General features: G+C 39.7%; 1 protein-coding gene across 4 annotated transcripts in view; it reads right to left on the bottom strand.

Moving 5' to 3' along the window:
- Positions 1-1,783: 1,783 nt before the first annotated feature.
- Positions 1,784-20,306, bottom strand: part of IFTAP (intraflagellar transport associated protein) — a 58,534-nt gene continuing 40,011 nt past the window's right edge. For all 4 annotated transcript variants that reach the window (XM_031459778.2, XM_031459780.2, XM_031459779.2 and 1 more), the window contains 4 exons: positions 19,569-19,640; positions 18,136-18,202; positions 9,539-9,708; positions 1,784-2,007 (listed from right to left, as the gene is read on the bottom strand). In XM_031459778.2, the coding sequence (XP_031315638.1) occupies positions 1,867-2,007; positions 9,539-9,708; positions 18,136-18,202; positions 19,569-19,640 (450 nt within the window). In that variant the 3' untranslated portion in view covers positions 1,784-1,866. The remainder of the gene's footprint in view (positions 2,008-9,538; positions 9,709-18,135; positions 18,203-19,568; positions 19,641-20,306) is intronic.

Here is a 20,306-nt window from a genome sequence, read left to right on the forward strand (position 1 = left end):
AAAGCATTAGAGTAGCTAACTAAGAAGTTCAACATCTGAAAAGTGGACATTCTAGGAAGAAATGGAAGTAAGAAAATCATCAAAAAAAGAATTCAAGACAATTTCCCGGAACTAAGGAGGCAGCTTTCCAGACTAAAAGGATACTGAGTGCATAGCACAAAAGATGAAAATCGACCTGTGTCAACACAGATCATCGTAAATTTTCAGAATCCTGGGGTAACAAAATCGTATAAACTTCCAGAGAGAAAACAATAAAAAAAAGCCCTTTTACAATCCAGCCCAGCACACTCCCCCAGTGTTACTTCCTCCCAGCCCAGCCCCTTTACCACCTATCTCCCCACAAATGTAAATCAGATCATGTCCCTCCTGTTTAAAATCTTCTTGTAGCTTACACTGCACTCAGAATAGATAAAAATGTAAAGAAAACAGGGGAATTAGGCTTCAAGGCTGCCTCCAAAATTTGACGACTCATGAGCATTAGCCCTTCTGAATGAATGGATAAAGGATTCTGCTTTATTACCAAAATGGAATTTTTCTTCTCCCTACCTCACTCGTTAAATCTTGTTTTCTTTTCCCTTTCCAGTTTTCATTTAGTCATCAACCCACACTGTTTCATGCAGAATGTTGGTGATGTCAGTACTGTATCACATGAATGACTCCTGAATAGGGTTTTGATGTAAGAAGTCATAACAAAGTTTCAAAAGAGCAGTTGACAAGTGGGTCAAGTTCCCATGTGAACTAAGATTCTCTCAGTTCTCCTTGGGGTTAGGGCGAGGAAAAGAAGAAACAGGTTAAATGGAGCAGTGCTAGCCAGTCAAGCGAGGCTTCCCAAATTTGCACTGACCACCGGATTATCATGCAATTAGGAAGTAAGAACTTGTCTATGCCTTAAATGCAAAGTGGTCGATACAGGTCTAACCAGACGGAATTGATGAAATGGGCTTGGGTCCTTTCACACTAATAAGCTTGCACTTTAGATTTGATTCACTACATGAATATTTATTGAACATCTACTTTATGGCAGGCCCTTTTCAAGTGTTGGGGACACAGCAATGAGAAGGCAGAGGAGGTCTGTGCCCTCTCACAGTTTACGATCTCATGGGAGTCAGACAGGACCCAAGACAAGGTAGGGTGATGGATGCACAGGGATGAGGTGGACGTTGTGAAAATGAGAGTAGATGGCGTCGTCAGAGAGAGACTCTGGGGAGACACATTTCACAGGGACCTGAGTAATGAGGAGGACCCCGCCACACCAAGACCAGGGAAGGCCAGGCAGAAAGAAGAACAAGAGCGAAGGCTCTAAGGTAGAAACAAAGTGGAGTGTTTGGAAAACAAAAAGAATACAAACTGGTCAGAACATACTAAGAGATGAGGAAGAAGCACTTCCCCATCAATCCTAGAAGCCCATCCTCTCAGCACTCTCATTCATACTACCATCTCTGGAGGGCTGGGACCCGTGACCTGCCCACATAATCAATTCTCTGGCCTCTGCGTCTTCAATCGTCCTTCCCTCTCAAGGGGGTAGGGCAATGCTTCCAATCTTTGTTACAATACCCAATGTTACCAAGTTGCAGTGTTCTCATCAAATGGACCCTTCTGCAGGTGCTCCGTCCTGTCCCCATCTGCCACCTCCATCTCTTCCCCCCGACACGAGCCATGGGATGCAGCCACGTGACAGAAGAGAGCTCTGTAAGGGCAGAGATCCCTTTGGTCTTGTTGGTTGCATCTCCCTACCGACAAATAACTGATAAATCAGTGCACACCTGAATTTCCACAAAGGGGATTACAGTAGGCTTATCTTTTATTCTAATGTTGCTTGAATAAGAACAAAATAAAAACAAACACAAAGATGTGCTGGCGGATCAGTCACAGGGTGCTCTTTCTCTTCTGCTTGGAAAGCTCTTTGACGGCGTCTATCTCTGCAGGAGTGAACTTGGGGGTTAGCACCACGGCGTCATAATCAAACTCTTCATCAAGTGAGAAGGGCTGAACTTCATCTCCGATTATCTATAAAAGACAACAAAGGAGGAAAATCATGTATAATCACAGTAAAGGAAGATGGAGTTGAAAACACAAACTTCCTATTAGTATTTAATTAAAAATTTTTTAAAGACTTCAGCCCTCTCAGCTGATTTAGCTGTTTTTAATTAAAATAATAAATTCAGTTATTCAATTTGACCTAATTTAAGCCTCTTAATATGCCCCATTTGTACCATCCTGGATCTGAATGAATATCATTAAATAATTCTGCCCACGGCAAGAATCAGAAAGTCTCTCTTGAACACATTCATTATATTTTTACCATTTGTATTTTTAGGGCTATAGACATATGGAAAAACTAAGAGCTATATTCAAATGTGAGAAAATATACCTTAAGATTTTGGTCAACCTTAAAGACATTTTTACCACTTACCAAAAAAAAAAAAAAAACTTGTATCAATAAAACATAATTTTCAAAGATAAAAATACTCCATACTGAACGCACTCCTTCAGATTATACCTGGGCCAATAACAGTAGGAATTTAAACACATAGTAGCACCATAAATTTAAAAGTTCAGAATCCCTTTTCCTACCAAGAATTTAAAAAATATTACAGGCTTTACCTGCTACTCAGAGTAGCTGCAAAGAGACGTAATAATTTTGTATCTATTTATTCACAATCTGTGACTTTTAAAGACTTCCTAAAAGAAGGCAGATTTAAAAAAGCATATTTTCCGATAAACTGAAGAGAATGCCTTAAATCTCACTGTATCACCTCTTAAAAAGCCTCTCCAAAAGCAAATGGTGTGTGATACAATGAAATCACCCAGTACTTCCAGGTAGCTCTATATTACGTATGGTGATGCTGAAATAATTGAAAACTATGGCTTATGCAAGAATGAAAAAAAATGCCCCGAAGCTATAATCAGCTTTAAATATTCTTGCATGGTAAAATGATCTCATTGAGTGGCTTTTGTAATGTTCTTGAAAATGGAGCATCTAGCTCAGAAACCATGTGCTGTTATCAAAGGTGGAAAAAAAAAACAAAAAACAAAAAACAAAACCCACAAAAACATGAGAAGCAGATACCTCCTGTCGGTTTAGCAAGTTGCATCTTGCAGTTGGGTGTGCAGTGCTAATAGGAAACACCTAGTCATCTATCATCCTTTCTTGGTAAAACCAGCAAGAGAACAAATTTCAGAGACCTCGTTTACTTCCTCTTAATTAGAAAGGGTCTGTGTGCCCTCCTGACAAAGGTAGTCATGGGAGCTGCCATTGAGTGAGTTCCCACCACATGCAAGCCCCAGGACTGGGGACCACGTGGGCATTAGCAGGCTCTGAAAGGTTAAGTACCTGGCCAAGGCTGCACAGTTAGTAAGGGAGAGAAGCCAGACGTGAATCCAGGAGAATCTGCTTCAGATAAAGCTTTGCCTTCTCAACAAGAAACACCAGCAAGAATTAACCTTGAAGTTTTCACTAAGCCAAGTCATAGCTCTTCGGGAGAAAAGTTCTTTTCCAAATAAGCTTAAAAAAAAATCTCCAGAGACTCTCATAAAAAATGCATTCAAGGCTGCACATAATAATATGACTATCTTTAAAAGAACAGCAGTACACAGGAAGCGAATCCGTCTTCAGAATGAAGGATCTGTCCGTTTTGGTCACTTCCTGAGATAAAATTTACTATTGCCACAGCCAAAGTGACAGTGGGGTAGTATGGCTAAGACCAGCTCCAGTGAAGAAACCCAGACGCAAAGACACAATATGTTCATTTCCTGAACACAAGTATCCTTGCCATCTCCAACTCTCTCCAGCAGGAAGCGCTGAGGCTTGCCGGCTGGCCACAACCCCACCCTGAGCTGACTCTAACAGGAGCCCCACCTCTACCAGTGCGTTCCGTCTGATGGGATCCTTGCTGCCCTTACACACCTGGCTGAAGGCCTGCCATCCGCAGGTCCCCCAAGATTCAGGCTGCCCATGGTACTAGGACTTTGAACCCCACCCGGAAGTCCGCAAAGCCCGCCCCAGCCTTACTAGCCACTCTCACAAATGCAGTCACTTTGCCTTCACCTACCCTCCTCCGGGGCTGGAAAGCAGTGTTAAACTAGACACAGCCTTTTGCTGAGCTAAAGCCCCAGCCACACCACGCCATCCTCCTGACACCCCCTCACGCAGCACAGACAGCCCTCACGTCCCCACCTCCCTCCCCTCTACTTGCTGACTCCATGAACACTTACTGCGGGTTGCATGTGTGTTAGATCCTAGGAACATGAGGATGGAAGAAACCACTATCTGTGTCCATGAGGTTTTATAGCTTTGGGAGAAGACAGAAGTGAATGAGTGATTTCATTAACACGCTCCATGCTCCCTGACAGAGGAATGCAGAAAGGGATACGGAAGCAGAGAGGAGAAAGTACTGAGGCTTAACTTACTCTCAACTGAGTGTTGCCACTGCCAGAAAATCGTACCCGCCTCCCCACTCATCACCCCACTCAACACCCACCTGGTTTCAGCAACTCAGACAGAGGCAGGCTTGTATGCTGGACTTCTAGACTCTCTGACGAGGGCTTACTGCCGTGGTCAAGTTAGTTCTTTCTCCCAGATATGGCCCAATCCATCACCTTCTCACTCCTTTCCCTTCCCTGAGGTCTCAACACAACTTTTGGCCATGATAGTCAACATTATGCAACTATAGATATAGATATTTATCCTGAATTGGAAATTTTTTTATTTTCCTGTAAGTTCTTTTTTATATATTTGAGTTCTGTGTATGGAGTGTGATTTCCTTCATCAGTCATTTGGTACTCGCCAAAACAGTAGCAAGGAATAAGTTTTTAACTAGCCAATAAATATATGATGCCAACCCAAGAATTATTCATTTATAATACACTTAAAAATATAAATTTCTACAGTTAGAAACTGAGTTATTAACAGCAGCTATTGTTAGAGTAATTCCTTACGCAATGCTAAAATACAAAAGCAAGAAACCAAGAATAATAATTCTTTCATATTTGCAATGCCAAATATGATATTCAAAACATTGTAAAACCAGTTGGGAGTATCACTGTCACTCTATACTGCAAGGTGGCCAGTACATCTCTGAGTCAAAATGTCAGAGGAATGGCCTTCTGCAGTCATTCAGTTATATTCCATTCTTTCCCCAGATGTTCCTATTAAAATCTGGCTTTGCTGACAAACACGGGTCTCGTGAGCAGGCCAAGGAAGTAAGACAGAATTTCACATACGTGGATTTGCAAGTATTCGGTGTTGTCAGGGCATGAAGTGGCCAGCAGAGACTGGCCAGAGATGAAGATAAAGATCGTGACAGCTCTTACATGCTGTTCATCCTCAAGATGATGAAAAGTCACTGAAGATGTTTTGAAAGCAGGGTAAATCCCTGGTCATTGATACATTTCAAATAAATTCCTTCCTTCAGTCAAACATTAACTGAGCAACTACAATGAGACAGGTGCTGGGGACACAGGTGTGCAGAAAACAGAAGGATATCCTGCCCTTTTGGGGGTTACATCTTGAAGGTCACTTTGAAGACTGCACAGAGGGTAGATCTGGAGTCAGAAGACCAGTCGGGAGTCTGCAGAAGCAGGCCAGGCACGGGATAAGGAGAACAGGGTACTGGGAGGAGAGATCTGAAAATATCAGAAAGTAAAACTGGCAGCACGTGATGACGGATGTGGCTAGAGGGCGGGAAGAGCAAGAAGGCAGGAAGGGAAGCAGGTAGAGACAGGCTCAGTTTTTACCACGCTGATCTAAATGTACCTAAAGGAGTCTAGATAGAATTGTCAACAGGCAACTGAATACACAAACCTGAAGCTCAGAAAAAGGTCTGGAGCTGGAGATACAGATTTGGAGAAAAAGGCACAAAAGGTAGTAGAAAATGGATCCAAGTACGTAAGTGGGAAGAGCTGTAGGTTTAGCATGGAACCCTGAGGAACACCAACTCATGTAAGGGGAGCTTGGAGGGAAAACCCCCACAGGAGGCAGGGGAAACACTCAGGCAAACACACAAAGAATCAGAGGAGGGCAGGGAAGAGAGAACCGGTGGACTACGAGCATCAGGGAAAATCAGTGGAGAAAAACACAGTAGACAGAGCCATGAAAATAAAGACTGAGAAGTGTCCATGAGGATTTGGCAGTTATAAGGTACTTGGTACGTTTATTCTGAATATGTTCATGCAGGTGATTAGACCAAGGACGTTTCACAGTATTTTGAATGAGGAATGAGGGGAAAGGAAGCAGAGCCCATGAGTAAGGTCGAGTCTAATGGTTTCTGAAGTCTAGATGAAAAGAAAGGAAAAAGAATAGACTAGCCAAGAAAGGTCCAAGGCAAAGGGAACGTTGTTTTTTCTTTAGTTTTGTTTCATTTTGTTAAGGATGGGAGAGACTTAAACATGTTTCCACGTTGAGGAGACTGAACCAATAGAGGAGAAAGACAGAACGACCCTAATCATGTTATTATACCAGAAAATCACTCCCAGTAGCTAGTGAGTTTTTTTGATTGTTTACTTGTTCATTCAGTATTTATTGCAAGTCTCCTATATGCATAGCACTGAACTCAGCACTCGTTCTGACTTTTTTTTTTTGCATTTTAATTAAGTAACCTTATAGAGACACACACGAGTGAATTGAGAGTCTTCCAAGGGGCACATATGTAACTCAAAGTGAACCCTGATGTACACTGTAGCTCAGAAGATACCACTATGATCTTCAAAATGACAGCTTTTAAAATACAGCAAAGCTGCCGTTCTGTTTATGCATTTCAGCTGTTGGCTACTGTGGAACACTTTGGAATTCTCTTCTTTCAAGTCAGGTTCATCTTAGGGTTTTAAGCTATAAGGCTCCAAGGTTTTTAGATTACAAACTGAACTCCTGATTTATTTCAAAGAGGAGAATTTGTGCAATGGAACACCAAATCCCCTGCTACTAAACAGAAAACAACTGTGAATTAAGTTATTAACTTGTTATTTTTGCCTAAGGAGCTGAGAGAAATATGTGGATTTCAGGTGTCTAATTTCAAATCTAATTGAAATCTTTTTGTGGCCTCTCAGGGAAGAGCATTTATACACGATTAGAGAACTGCTGGTCTTCTTAAGATTGCTCGCGTGACTTATTCTGAGAGGGACACTGTTACAGGAGGAACCATTTCCATTCACAGCACCGCACAGGCTAATTAAAGGAAATAGAACTGATGCTCAAATAAGTAAGAGGAGCATTTAGCTGGAGGCTAATCTTGCACAGTAATGTGGTAAATAAACTGTCTTTATAGGTAAAAAAATTTTTAAGTCCCATTATGAGTTGGAAAAAACAGATCTCCCATCAAAACACTATGAAAGTTTCTTCTATGATCTGTTCTACAGTTTAGGGGATACGGAAGGAACTCACAATTTTTCTCCTTCTTAATGTGAATTCTTTTCATTCTCTAAAGCTGTTCAAAACTTCCAAAATTCATCAAGATAGAGTAACTAAAGCAAGAAGTTATTCACCAAAGGAAAGTGGAAGGTTCTTGGAAAATGTTCAGCTGTAAGGGGGAAATGTGCATGTATAAAAGCAGTGATAAAATTAGAGGGAAAAATTAAATTGGTCCAGTCCCTTTCAGGAAGTTATGGATTCTTATCAGGTAATTAAGAGGAAGACAGGACATCCAGTATACATTTCATCTTTTGAGACTGAAGTCACAGAAACCGATTACCATCTCTAGCCCAAAATAGCCCCTTGGTAGGTCTTTATAGGACACAGGTGCCTGAAATTGGTGATTATGTTCTTTTATTTGCATTGGGTGCCTTAAAATAAGGTTAATACTTATTAAACCAAGGCAGAGTTGGTGCAGTACTGTGATTCTGAAAAGTTTCTCCAACATATAGTGATTAGAAGTAAAAATCCCAACCAAAATATTACTCCGGGTATTCAAAATGCGGCAAGAATTATCCACCTAAGTCTCATGAGTTTGCCAACACAAAGACTGTTCAGATCATTTTGATTCCAACATTTTAAAATGTTCACATTTTCTGGGAAGAAATTTATATTCCTCTTAAAGATACAATCACATACAGGGTTTTAACTTATATTTTACTGGCTATATGATAGATTCCAGAGATCATTCAGGTTTTTTTTTTTAACCTATCAACTAAAACCATTTCGTAACAATTTCTATAATGGCATTAGGTGTCACTGACCACTGGCTCATCCAATAATTTGTATGGTCACAACTGAAGTTAAGAACATGAACATGTCTTTAAAAGGAACTGATTCCTGCTAGAAATCACCTTGCAATTTCACTTTCTTACAAGTCAGAGAAAGCAATCTATAATTCAAAAAGCATATTGAATGGTGGCTGTCCCTACCAATTCAACTGGTAACCAATTTGAGGGTTTAATACAAACCTGCAAGTATCCTAGGTAGACTTTTGTGATGGCAGTAACAAAAGTCCTATGTGAAAGAAGTGGTTTAAAATTGAAATGTGTGGATTATTTCTAATTGAACAACTGCTTCCATAACAGAATATCTTCAAGTGAATGACTGAATAATCAAGAAACACCCTAGGAGTTTTATTAGGAAGCAGTAATAAAGAGCCCTTAACAACTTCTTATATCTGAAGCCCTTTATGCTAGAGTCAAAAAGGTGACAAAGGTCCCCACCGGGCACCACCAGCAGCCTCGGTCGGTGCATGTTTGTTTAGTGTACACAGAAGAGTTGCAAATGACGGCAAAAGATGACTTTCAAGTTGTGCATTTGGGAGAGTTAATATGTGAAAGATCCCACTCTCTGGCGCTTGTGAAGCACATGGCTAGAGGACCTCTCCCAGCCTCCCCGGTGACTGGACAGGAACACGGAAGAAGTGGTTGCCAATGGAACGTGAGCAGAAATGAAGAGCCCTGCGCCCTCAGCCTTGGGCGAATCGCGCTGCGCCCCCCACCCCTGCACCCTCATCTGCTGCCCCTCCAGGTAGGACAGTGGCCTGACTCTGAACGTGCACTTGAGGACAATGTCCTAAGGCACAGTGGAGACCCAGAGAGAAGGAACCTGGGCCCTGATGACCCCAGGGAACAGAGCCACCCACTCACTTTAAAGGCTCTCCACCGACTGTTACATGACAGAAATAAACTTCTCTCTCCTTTCAGCCACTGCATTATTGTTGAGATTCCCTACTATAGCAGCCTGGCCTTACCTTAAGTGATGTAAAATGTTTATGGGACCTTGGAAACAATAATAAAAAGAAAAATGGCCAGTGCAGACTGAAAGAGATAAGAAAACTGTCCATCCTATCTACCTCATAGTCCCCAGGGAACATTGTCCTGTAGCATGGCGTACATCATGACACAAACATAGTTTCCGCATAAAAACATAATTGCTCTCTGTGTGTTTAAAAGGAATTATACACATTAAAGAGTTAGCAGTGAGAGGGTCCCAATTAAGCAACCTGAATTCTAAATTTTCCCAAATCTGAGAAAAATACAGAAGCACACAGGTACACTGCCATTTCTCTGAAAGGACACACTGCACAATCGAGGCAATTTCAGGAGAATTGAATTCCTTGTGGAGTACCTCTTCCCTTTGTCTGTCTACTCCTTTTATGGCGGCGGCGGCGGCGGTGGCGGCGGCGGTGGCAGCGGCCCTTGGCTTCACTCCAGGGGTAAGAGGCTGGGCCGCAGAAGAAATGTAAGAAGAGACACTGGTGCTCACATTCTCCTCCACCTCTCCTGGAAGCAGCAAATCTGTTGAATACAAAATATTTCACTTGATCTTTTCACCAAGGTCACAATTGATCTAAATCATCTAAAAGCCTATAACAGTCAAAAGGATGAAGCAAATATGCTCAAGTAAAGTAGGTCCATTGCACAATGCCTGTCCTCGTTCTGGAACTTGGCTCAAGGGACTGATGCATTTGCTTTTATCTTATTGTTGCAGAGTTACAATCCATCCAAAAGGTCTGGGAGAAATGTTGTTTGGGGAGTAACTTGATCATCCCTCTCATCCTCAACCCAATTCCTACTTCTGTAGGAAAATAAGTCAAGAAAGACACGAACTTTTGCCTCATTTTGCCACACTTTCCTGAGGGGTGAAGAGAAAGAAAATGGAGGGCTGATTTCATCCTGTAACAACTTGGCAATATTTCAAATATATATATAAAACAATGATGCCAGAAGGAAGGAACTTTAATTTTCAGCAGGAAAAATGAAACACTCTGTCATACTCAGAATGCATGGCCTAATTCTCAACACTTGCAAACAACAACAATGTGTTTTTTTACGGCCTGTTTAACACAATCCCAAGAATTCAAAAGCCGATCTTGGCTTTCTGATCAGTCCAGTAGCGGTGGATGTGTTCCCTTATTTTCGCATGTGTGACAACAAGGATGGACCACACAAAACCGGTGATCTTCCACAGCTCTCCCTGAAGACAGAAAAACAAACAGAAGCGCAGCAGGATTCCTCCCCGGCCTAAGTTTTCGCAGGACCGGAAGGGCTGCCGGAGCCAGCCGATAACTTGCAGCTGGCGCAGGCTGCCGCTGCCTGCTACTCGATGATGATCCTAATTAAGACACTAATTAAGTTCTCAGTGGAAGTCATTAATTAACAACAGGCTTGCCTTGGCTGTTGCCAACGGCAGCATATTTGGGGAGATAACTGAGCAGGTACTGACATTCAAAACCTGCAACTTACTTGAAATACATCTCTCAACCACCGTAGATATAACCTTCACAAGAGACACGACTAGCAAATGCTTCAGACTCCAGCAACAGAGAACATAAACCTAGAAACTGAGTACGTGGGTAGCGGGATGGGGAAGAAGGGCGTTCTACTATGATTAATTACTGAAATCATAGAATATGACCTAATTAATGAGGAGAAATAGAAACAACAATAGTAGCCGGCATTTTAAATGCATTAATTCAGCTAATCCTCTCAGCAACTCTCATTTCCCATCTTACAGGCAGTGAGCTTGAACACAGAGTTAACCGCACGCAGGGCGCCAAGCCGCAGTCTGTCTGCAGAGCCCCCGCTCTCAGCCCACGACGTCACATTATGAACTTCTTTTAACTAAGCACTTTCATCACATGTATGATTCAGATCTATCAGATGACACCTCCCAACTCAGGGCCAAGAAATGTCACTACGGTAGCACATTGACATGATTATTCAGCGTTAAGTGCATTTACACATTTTATAACCAGAGAAGTAATATTTTTAAACTCAATAAGTTTGGTGTAAAGACTGGCTTTCTAAGGTGTCCTTTTATGAGTCCAAAGTCCCTCCTTCACTGGTGGGGATGAAGGCAAGAGGAGAAAGGTTCAAGCCTCTTAATGTGAAAACCAATATCTACCAGACCCCTTGGCTGCCAGTGCAAACATCAGTTCAAATGTGAAATCAAAATCAATTCTGCTTTCAGAACTATTTAAAATCTGACTGGCAATATTGAGCACCAGGAAGGACAACTCTTCAATTGCTTTGCTGAAACTTTTCACTTTCCTAGTATGTTTGCAAAGAAGGTAGGGTTTTCAACAAAAATGGTTTCTTTCATAAAAACTCCACTGCCGTGGGAAGAAGTCTTTCAAAACCATATGACTCAGTATCCACCACGTTTCAAATTCTTGTCACTTGTTTCTTCAGTGTGAAAGGAAAATGCACAAATGCATAGCTGTTGGAGCCTAACACAGCACCTTACGCACAGTAAATTCTCAACACATACTGGCAGAGAGGAAATGAATTTCCTGCATCTCGACTTTTAAACTGAACAGCAAGTATGAAGAAACTACTGACCCACAGGACTTTGTGAATGATGTCTAGTCCTCAGCCTCAAAAACTAAATTTTGTTACAGGGTTAAGATTTTTCACACATATAATCAGAGATCAATCAACAACAACACTGAACTGCTTTAACTCTATAAAGAGGACAGATTTATGAAACAGTGAAACCAATGTGGACAGGAATAGTCTGATAAAACATAACATATAAAGAAAGCTACCTTATCTTTTAGCCATTTTACAATTACTGGTGGGTAATTTTTATATTCATTCTCTCAGGGGGAAAATGATTGTGTTCATTGATGGTGGGGAATGAAGTTCTCTGTAAAACTGTCAGAAACTGAAATCTGATTTTTAAGATACAATCTGATCTATTGTTTCTAAAACAATTAGTTTTCATCTTAACTAAATACCATCATCTTGACTGACGTGCTTTGTAGAGTCAAGGCAACTCTCAAAAATGAGTGTTGATGTTGGATGGTAAGCCTGGTTGAAAGTATTTCAGTCTCTTTCTCAACTACATGATAAGAATTTTCTTTGTTTATAAACTATGTGTTTGTGCCATTTGTCTTTCTGTACTTATTCAATGACCAACAAGTCAAAGGTTATAATCATGTAATTAAATACAACATTAAAAAGAAAGAAATCTACCTAACATCTGATAATCTAGACAACCATAAATTTGATCTGCCTATCATATTTATAAAGTTAATGAATCCATTCCTTTGTTGCCATGTAGAAATGGCCAAAATTTCCTGAAATTTTCGGTACGCCTCAAAACCAAAGAGGATATAGATAAGAAATGCACTCAGACCTCTTCTGCACATAGCTTCCAGATAGGATAGTTTATCTCTGTGGTTCTTGTTTTGGGTTTTTCAAGACCCCAAAGAAGTTTTGTTTATGGGGGTTATATCTATCAATATTTACCACATTAGAAATTAAAAAAGACAATTTTTAAAATATTTGATTATTGTATCATTAAAACAATACCATCATGTATTAAAATAAATATTTTTATTAAAAATCTATTTTCCAAAAATAAAGAAAGTAGAAGAGAAGCATTGGTTTACATTTTTTCAAGCTTTCAAATATCTGCCTTAAATGGAAGAAAGCTAGATTCTGTATTTGCTTCTGCATTCAGTTTTTGGAATATGCTGTTTCAGTTGATGAAAATAAACAACTTCTAGGCTCACACACATATGTAGTTGGAAAGAGGATGGGTATTTTAGTAGAATTTTTATATAATTGTGGATATTCTTCTTTGATACCACACTAGATCAAGACAAATGATAAAGATTTTAAAAAATAGTTTCATTGTGCAATACAAAACCATTTCAGTGAACTTTTCATACTCATGTTAAAATCCATTGGTCTATCTTACATGTTGAATGCCTTTCTCCTGTGCATGATTTTGTAACATTATAAATTGGTTATTTGGAAAATGTTGGTTCACTGTGTTACGCAGATCTTCCAAATGTTGACATATTTCATTATGCAATATAAAAATCACATAAGTTAACATTACCAATTTTATCAGAAAAGGCTTTAAATATTGGGAAGTTGTCAAGCTCACAGTACTGGATGTAATTTTTCCAAAAATCCAATTTTCACTTGATCCATTGCCAATTTTATCTTTGGCAATGAACACAATCAGTTGTTTGTCTCGAAGAGACAGGCTCACTTCATCCATTCTTGTATACTACACTTTGTCAGTCATTCATTTCAAATAAAATGATCCATGAAAAAAAAAAAAAAAAACCTAGTTCACACTATTCAGTTGCACAAGTGTTTTTTCATGAAAAAGTGTTCTTTATTTTTTCTATGAAAAAATTTTCAGGTATTTCATGTGTATGTGAAATATAACTATTGTATTTCAGCATGCAGTGGAAGTGCTTTATACACACAAAACATTAAAAAGAGGTATACTCAAGGATCAAGATGTAATAAAATTAGTAATTTTTACCATCTCATCAAGGACATTTTCAATGGAAACTGGCATTTGTTTTAACTACAAATTCATGACAGTAAAGATTACAATGACTGCTAGTATAGATTGGTGCCTCTACCTTGACTCACACTAAGTTACTAGCATCTTTACCCATCACTGCGTTTACAGTATCAGTGCAAACATCAACACATTTGACCTTCAGACCTTGGGGTTTCCCCAAGGAGCTCTCAGACCACATCTAATATCAATCCAACCCTCCCACCAAGAACACTAGAAAATCTGGGTAAATCACAAAAATCAACTACTTTAAAGGCATTGGAGAGCCACCAGGGAAGCCCACGACTTGAGGGGCCAAGATCCCAGAGAGAAGGGAAATACTGAAGGTGAGTCTAAGAGTCTAAGCTGTCTTTCAACTTATGGCATTTACTGATTTGTAGGCAGAGGCTGACAAACTGAGAAGTGAAGAAGAAACAGGCTAAGAGGCTGAGAAGCTTAGCAGAACTACTAACAGATTCACAGTGCTGTGAAGACAGAAAACAGAGCTCAGGACCTCCAAGGAGGAGGGGCTGCGATTTACCTTGAAGAGCCACACCCTAGGAGTACGCAAGAACTAGAGGCAGAACAGCCCTCTTAAAGCCTGAAACCCAGGCACCAAATCAGCTCAATCCTAGGTTGGATCAGGATGATCTATTACTACTGTCTCTGCTGGCAAAATGTTGAAGAAAAGCTTCTCTAGAACAAGACTAAGATAACATCACCCACCTTCCAAACAGCATGAACCCGAAAGAAGAAACGAAGGGGCTCATCCATACGCATAAAGGTTTTTTCCCCCAAATCTCTCCAACTAGATAAAGCCTTCCTTTTCCCTTGAGGAGAAATAAGGAAAGTAGTTGTTTGAAAGCGCAGAATTATCTTCCCAATTCTGTTCTCTTCTCAGGAATGGAGTGGAAGCAGCTTTGCCTTTGTGGTTGACATGGCTTTCAAGCTGGACTTTCACAAATGGGTAAGTTAGCATATTAAAAAAAAAATTGGAGGAACAGGGATAGAGGAACATTTTGAAGCAAGGAATTTTTCCCTCTCAGTGTTTTTAGTAATCTTCCAAGCAATGAAAGAATGATTTTTAACAGTCCTAAATGTAAAATAAATGAAGTGCCTGAAACATGCCATCTTCTCCTAGCTCAGGACCTTTGCACATGCTATTCTTTATGCTGTACCTGTACTCTCCTACCCACCCCTTACCCTCACCACTCCCTTCACCTAGTTAATAGGTTATCCTTTAGATCTCAGGCTCTCAGCACTTTCTCTGATCCCACAGACAAATCAAATTCCCCTGCCATATGCTCTTTAGATCTAGAACAATTTGTAATTATATATTTGTGATTATCTGGTTAATGTCTGATTCTTGCAATAAACTATGAATTTCCATGAGGACAAGGACCAGATCTGTTTTATTCTTTATTATATTTCAGGGTCCAGTCACAGTTGTTAAATATCTGTTGAATAAGAATCCAGGTCATTCACAGCCTACATAAAGCTGCTTAAAATTGCAGATAAGGAAAAAATTTTTAAAAGAAAGAAAGAAAGAAAGAAAGAGCTGACTGATGCCTTCAATTAGAATTGGGAGTACTGGAAAGCTTGAAAATGAAAATCAAATAAGGCTGCCAATATCTGAGCAGGAATCAGCTGCCCATTTTCATCTAATACAATCAACCACAGCATAAGTACACCCACTGGTCAAGAGACTTGTATAAAACAGTATAATTCTGAAAACCAGACCTCAAAAAAAGTCTCTTCGACCTATTGCACTCAGCGAGAAAAACAGGCTGGGCCAACTGAAGTGGGGTAAAAATAAAGATGACCAGAAGATTCTTCCTACCCTAATGGCCAGAGCATAATAACTAATTCATATGCCAAATAATAATCTTTCTGGATAACAGTCTGGAGCACGACAGTAACTAACCAACAGATTACCTATCTTATCTCAAATTCAAAGGAGGGAGAAAAAGGTGCGTAATTTGATGTCAAATAAACACCAGGCACCAGACCTTGTGGCCAGTGTTCCCTCGGACAACTGCTCAACAGCACTGCACTGAGTTGGCTGCTTGGAAAAACTGTCTCCACTTGGGCTGCCAAAACGATAAGCCAAGTACAGAATCAAGCTCCTGAATCTTGGAGAATATTTATGAAAATGAAAAAAGGTGAACAACTAAAGTCAGTGGTAGAAAAACATTATGCAACTCACTTCCTTGTTGCCCCAGGCAAATCTGTTGCTTAAACAATAACAACAGAATCTAATCAGTAAACCTCTCAGCTGCCAGAATTATACAAGCAACTTGCCTATTTAAAATGTCACATTTCCCATCTGATGTAAATATCTGCCTTCTGCTCACATTCCTGGAGTTTAATACAAATTAGACCCAAACTAAAATTCACCTTGGCACAAACTATTTCCTTTTTTTTTTTTTCCTTTCAAATGACCCAGATTGTGCATTATGGAAATTGCAAAGCTTGGTGGTCTTTTTGGTAATTGGACTAGATCATTAAAGCCTAGGCTGCTTTTCAGCCTTAGTTTTTCACATGATTTTACACAAAGGAAGGTTTGAGTAGCTCATTCAAGTCCGCTGAGACTTGGTTCGGTCTCAGTAACCTTTTATACACGAACGCAAGGAGCCTGTTATCTGATTTCTGGAAAAATCATACTAATGAGACATTTTGATGCTATTTTTTAAATTACAAAAATAGATCTGGTAATTAAAAAAAATTACTTAAAAAATGTTTAAAGAAAACAATGTAAAAATAATGGAAAAGGTAAAAAGACGAACTTAAAAGATTGATATAGCCCAAATCAGATTTGCTGGTTATGTAGGATTATGTCAGTATACAGACCTCCTCATTACTGGCAGGAAGCAAGAAATTTAAACCATCACAAAAATGTCCAACTCTTGCATTTTTGTGCCCTCCTCTGAAATTAATTTTACACTGCAAATGTACTACATGCAGACTAGAACCATTTCTCTCCAAGTGTCATCCACAGATGAACTATATCAGAATACCCTGGGGTGGTGGTTAAAAATGCAGATCACTAGATGCCACAACAGACCTTCCGAATTAGACTCTTTCTTGGGAGCATGACCCAGGAATCTGCTTCCTCTCCCCAGATCACCCAAAACCCAGAAACAATGTGTTTGCTCTACAAACTTGGCTTCCTTGTAAGTCCTTAGCTACCCCTTCTAATCCAATCAAAGCCCCTAAACTGCTCCTATAAAGAAATTCCAAGCTGCCTTAAGCATTAAAGTTAGGAGAACCTCTCCCAGGAGTATATGATTCAGTTAGATCACTGATCTCACTTGAACCAGTGAGCAAGGAAAAAAATCTGCAGAGTCTACTGGTTAATTCTGGGCTTGAGAACAGTCCTTTCAGCTGAGTAGTGTGATGTTTGGAAGCAGAATAAAAATGTTAATTGCTTCCAATTACCAAAGCCTCTCAAATTCACGCAACCAGAGAAGCCAAAGCAGAGGTTTACACAGCCAATTTACAGACAGTGGCCACCCCCAAACTAACCACCCTTCACTTTACCTCCTGTGTGACTAAAAGAAGGCCCCGACCAAACATAATGACAAGATTCCTGTTTATGACTATCTAACAACTGTCAGCAATTAAACACCAGCAACCAAACCCCACGGATAACTGCGCCTTCCCTAACATTCAACAGTCATTTTGAGATATTCTTGCATATTCAATTAGGAATGAGAGTTTTCAAAACAAATAACTCTAATTTTGAACATATTTCAAAGCTCCTTTGAGCAACAAAGGATGTCAATGCTTACACAGAAATGTTAACCAGGAAAGGAAAAAGCTCTCATCTACATAAACATCAAAGGACCAGCACTGTCTCTCTCAGCTCGGCCCACGCGGGAAGACGCCCCAGAAGAAACATTTACAATAGATCGTTAGTCTTAAGTGTTCGGCTTACATGTTAATAAATATTTATAACAGCAAAGATTTGGATTTTATTTTCTTTTTGTTTATTTTATGATCAATTCTGATACTTTCATAATTTTTATGATCAACCTATATTTTATGTAGTACTTAAAAATAATTTCAATGTATAACATGGTGCTTCCAAGAAATTAGGGTTTGCCTTAAGTGGCTCTGAGACAATTATCCAAAAATCAATCATGTGGTAAATGGGGGTGGGGAGACACCTTTATTTCATTTAAGGCCAAAGGTTTTACAACCTTTGACAAGCTTTGTTTGACCTTTCAGCTGAAATCTTTGTTATCAACAGAGATTACAGGACTTGAGTTTTCCCTCTCTCGGGGCAGGCAGAGGTAAGGACTGCCAGAAAACAGGAAAAAAAAATGAAAGAAAAAGAAAAGCTGTCTAAAGTCTTATTTGTAGTTTCTAGAAAGAGGTTAAGCAGCATAGAAAGGCAACAAAAAGCATACCCTGGCTCATTTGGGGCTTGATCTCTTCATCCACATCCAAATCTTCCAAATCTAGGAAATTGTCTACCTAGAAAAGGATTAACATCACTTTTATGCATATTAGACCTAGAGAAAAAAATGCAATTAAGAATCAATGAATGCACTTCCACAATACACAAGTGAGTAACTGAATCCACTTTTCCAATTAACTTTTGAGTCCCAGCTAGAGATCTTTGTGTTCACCGTGCTTTCGCAGAGACATCTGAAAGAAGCAGTAAATCTGGAAGTTGGCCTGGATTTTGAAGGCACCATATCAAGATCTCTACACTGAAAGCGAAAAAACAGTCTGGGGAGATTTTTGAAAAGGGACTTTGTTCCTGATTCTATCCCAGAACATACACCACCACCAAGACAGTCCAAAACAGTGTCTCTGTGTTTTGCTTTTCTTTTATTGCTTGCTCCTCAAGCAAATGATGGTGGTGGGTCAGCTGTTATCATAGTAGTGTGCTTTAAACTCCAAAGAGTCAGAGAGAAGAAACTAAAGAAAGCAGGAGAGAAGGTTCATTCAAAACAAAACCATTCAGCTGCAAGTAAATCACAAGAAAGGTGAGCAGGGCAAAAAAATCAAGTGTTCTCTCTTTCAAGCAAATAAAACTGAAAATTACTTAAAAGGTAAAAAGCAGAGTAAATGACCTTTATGGACACAATAGCAGCATTTCAATGAAAAACTATTCCACGTGGAATACTGCTTCCCACCGCACACTGACAATGAGATGGTTTAAATTAACAAAATGGTAACATTTCAGACATGAACTAATTTATCTCAGGTGGCTATCAAAGAGTGTAAATAAGAAAATGATTTCACCATTTACTAGTAAAGGTATAATGTCACAATACCTTTTATGCTTATGACCTCAAACGTGTGCATAACAAAATACCATAAAGTTACAAATTTAGATCTCATCACTGGAATTTAAAAACACACCTTGGGTCTTTCTTCCCCACTCTCTACTAGCCAGACCATGGCTCTTTCATGCGAATTAAAAATGGTAGGTTCCATTGCTTATAAGTACATAACTGCAGCTATTTCTTGACATCCAAGTGACAGTAAAAATTTATTGTGCACATGATGATTTCAACACTGAAACCTGTGGATCTGTTATATTGTCATTTCTCTTAATGGTATATATTCAGGGGGACAAGAGTCGTGTGTCTCTATGGAAGCTGCTCTTCCGTTTGTTAAGCTTTGAGGAGAAAAAAGATCCAGAACCCAGTCAATCAAGGATAGTTCAAGACACTCAAAAATCTATTTTTTAAAAAAACCATAAGGACAAAGTCTGCTGAGTTCTCCAACTTTGTATGAGAGACAGCAAACGAATCTTGTGAGGTTTTTGTTGTTGTTGTTTTGTTTTGTTTTGTTTTTGGCCATGGAAGAAACTTGAATCCTCCCTTACCTTCACCTTCCCTGCCCGATTCAGATCACCTCGAAAGAAACTGCCAACTTTTTGGCCTTCATCCATCACTATCTGAAACAAACAAACAAACAAACAAACAAACCAAAAAACAGTGAGGACATATTGATGGGAAAAGGAAACAACCAAAAATAAAGGAGCTGATTTTGTAGCCCTTGAGGCGGTAAAACTCCCTTTCTAGTTTTTTCCTAATTAGCTATGCTCGATGGACCGGATACACCTAGCCATAGCAGAGGTCAGGGAACAGGTTTTAGGAGGTCTGGTTTCTACTTCTGTCCTCTAGACTCATCCACAGTGTAACCAAAAGCAAATTACTTAACCTTAGTTTTCTTATGTGTAAAACAGGAACACTCCCCACTTTACTATCCTTACTCCCACCCCAGCCCCATGAACCTCTGAAGGACAGATCAGAGAATGCTAATACAACACTTTCAGGTTATTAGGAAAAAAATACCACGGAACAAGTCTTTGCCTCTCACATGCTGGTTAAAGACTCAACAGAATGTAATTCCAATTGCCAATGACTGCCAGTAGAGAGTGAGTCTTCTAGGGGAAAAAAAAAAATTCTTGTTCCATAATCATCTCCCTGGAAACAAATTATGGAATTAAAGAATTATAGCCCTTTGCCGTATAGAAACACATTTCTAATGTGGAGATTTTTTTTTCCCCTTGCATAAAACCACAATCTCGTATGCAATTCTGTCCACAATATAACAGGGA

Source organism: Camelus dromedarius, chromosome 12 (assembly GCF_036321535.1).
Source record: "Camelus dromedarius isolate mCamDro1 chromosome 12, mCamDro1.pat, whole genome shotgun sequence".
Taxonomy (NCBI): Eukaryota; Metazoa; Chordata; class Mammalia; order Artiodactyla; family Camelidae; genus Camelus; species Camelus dromedarius.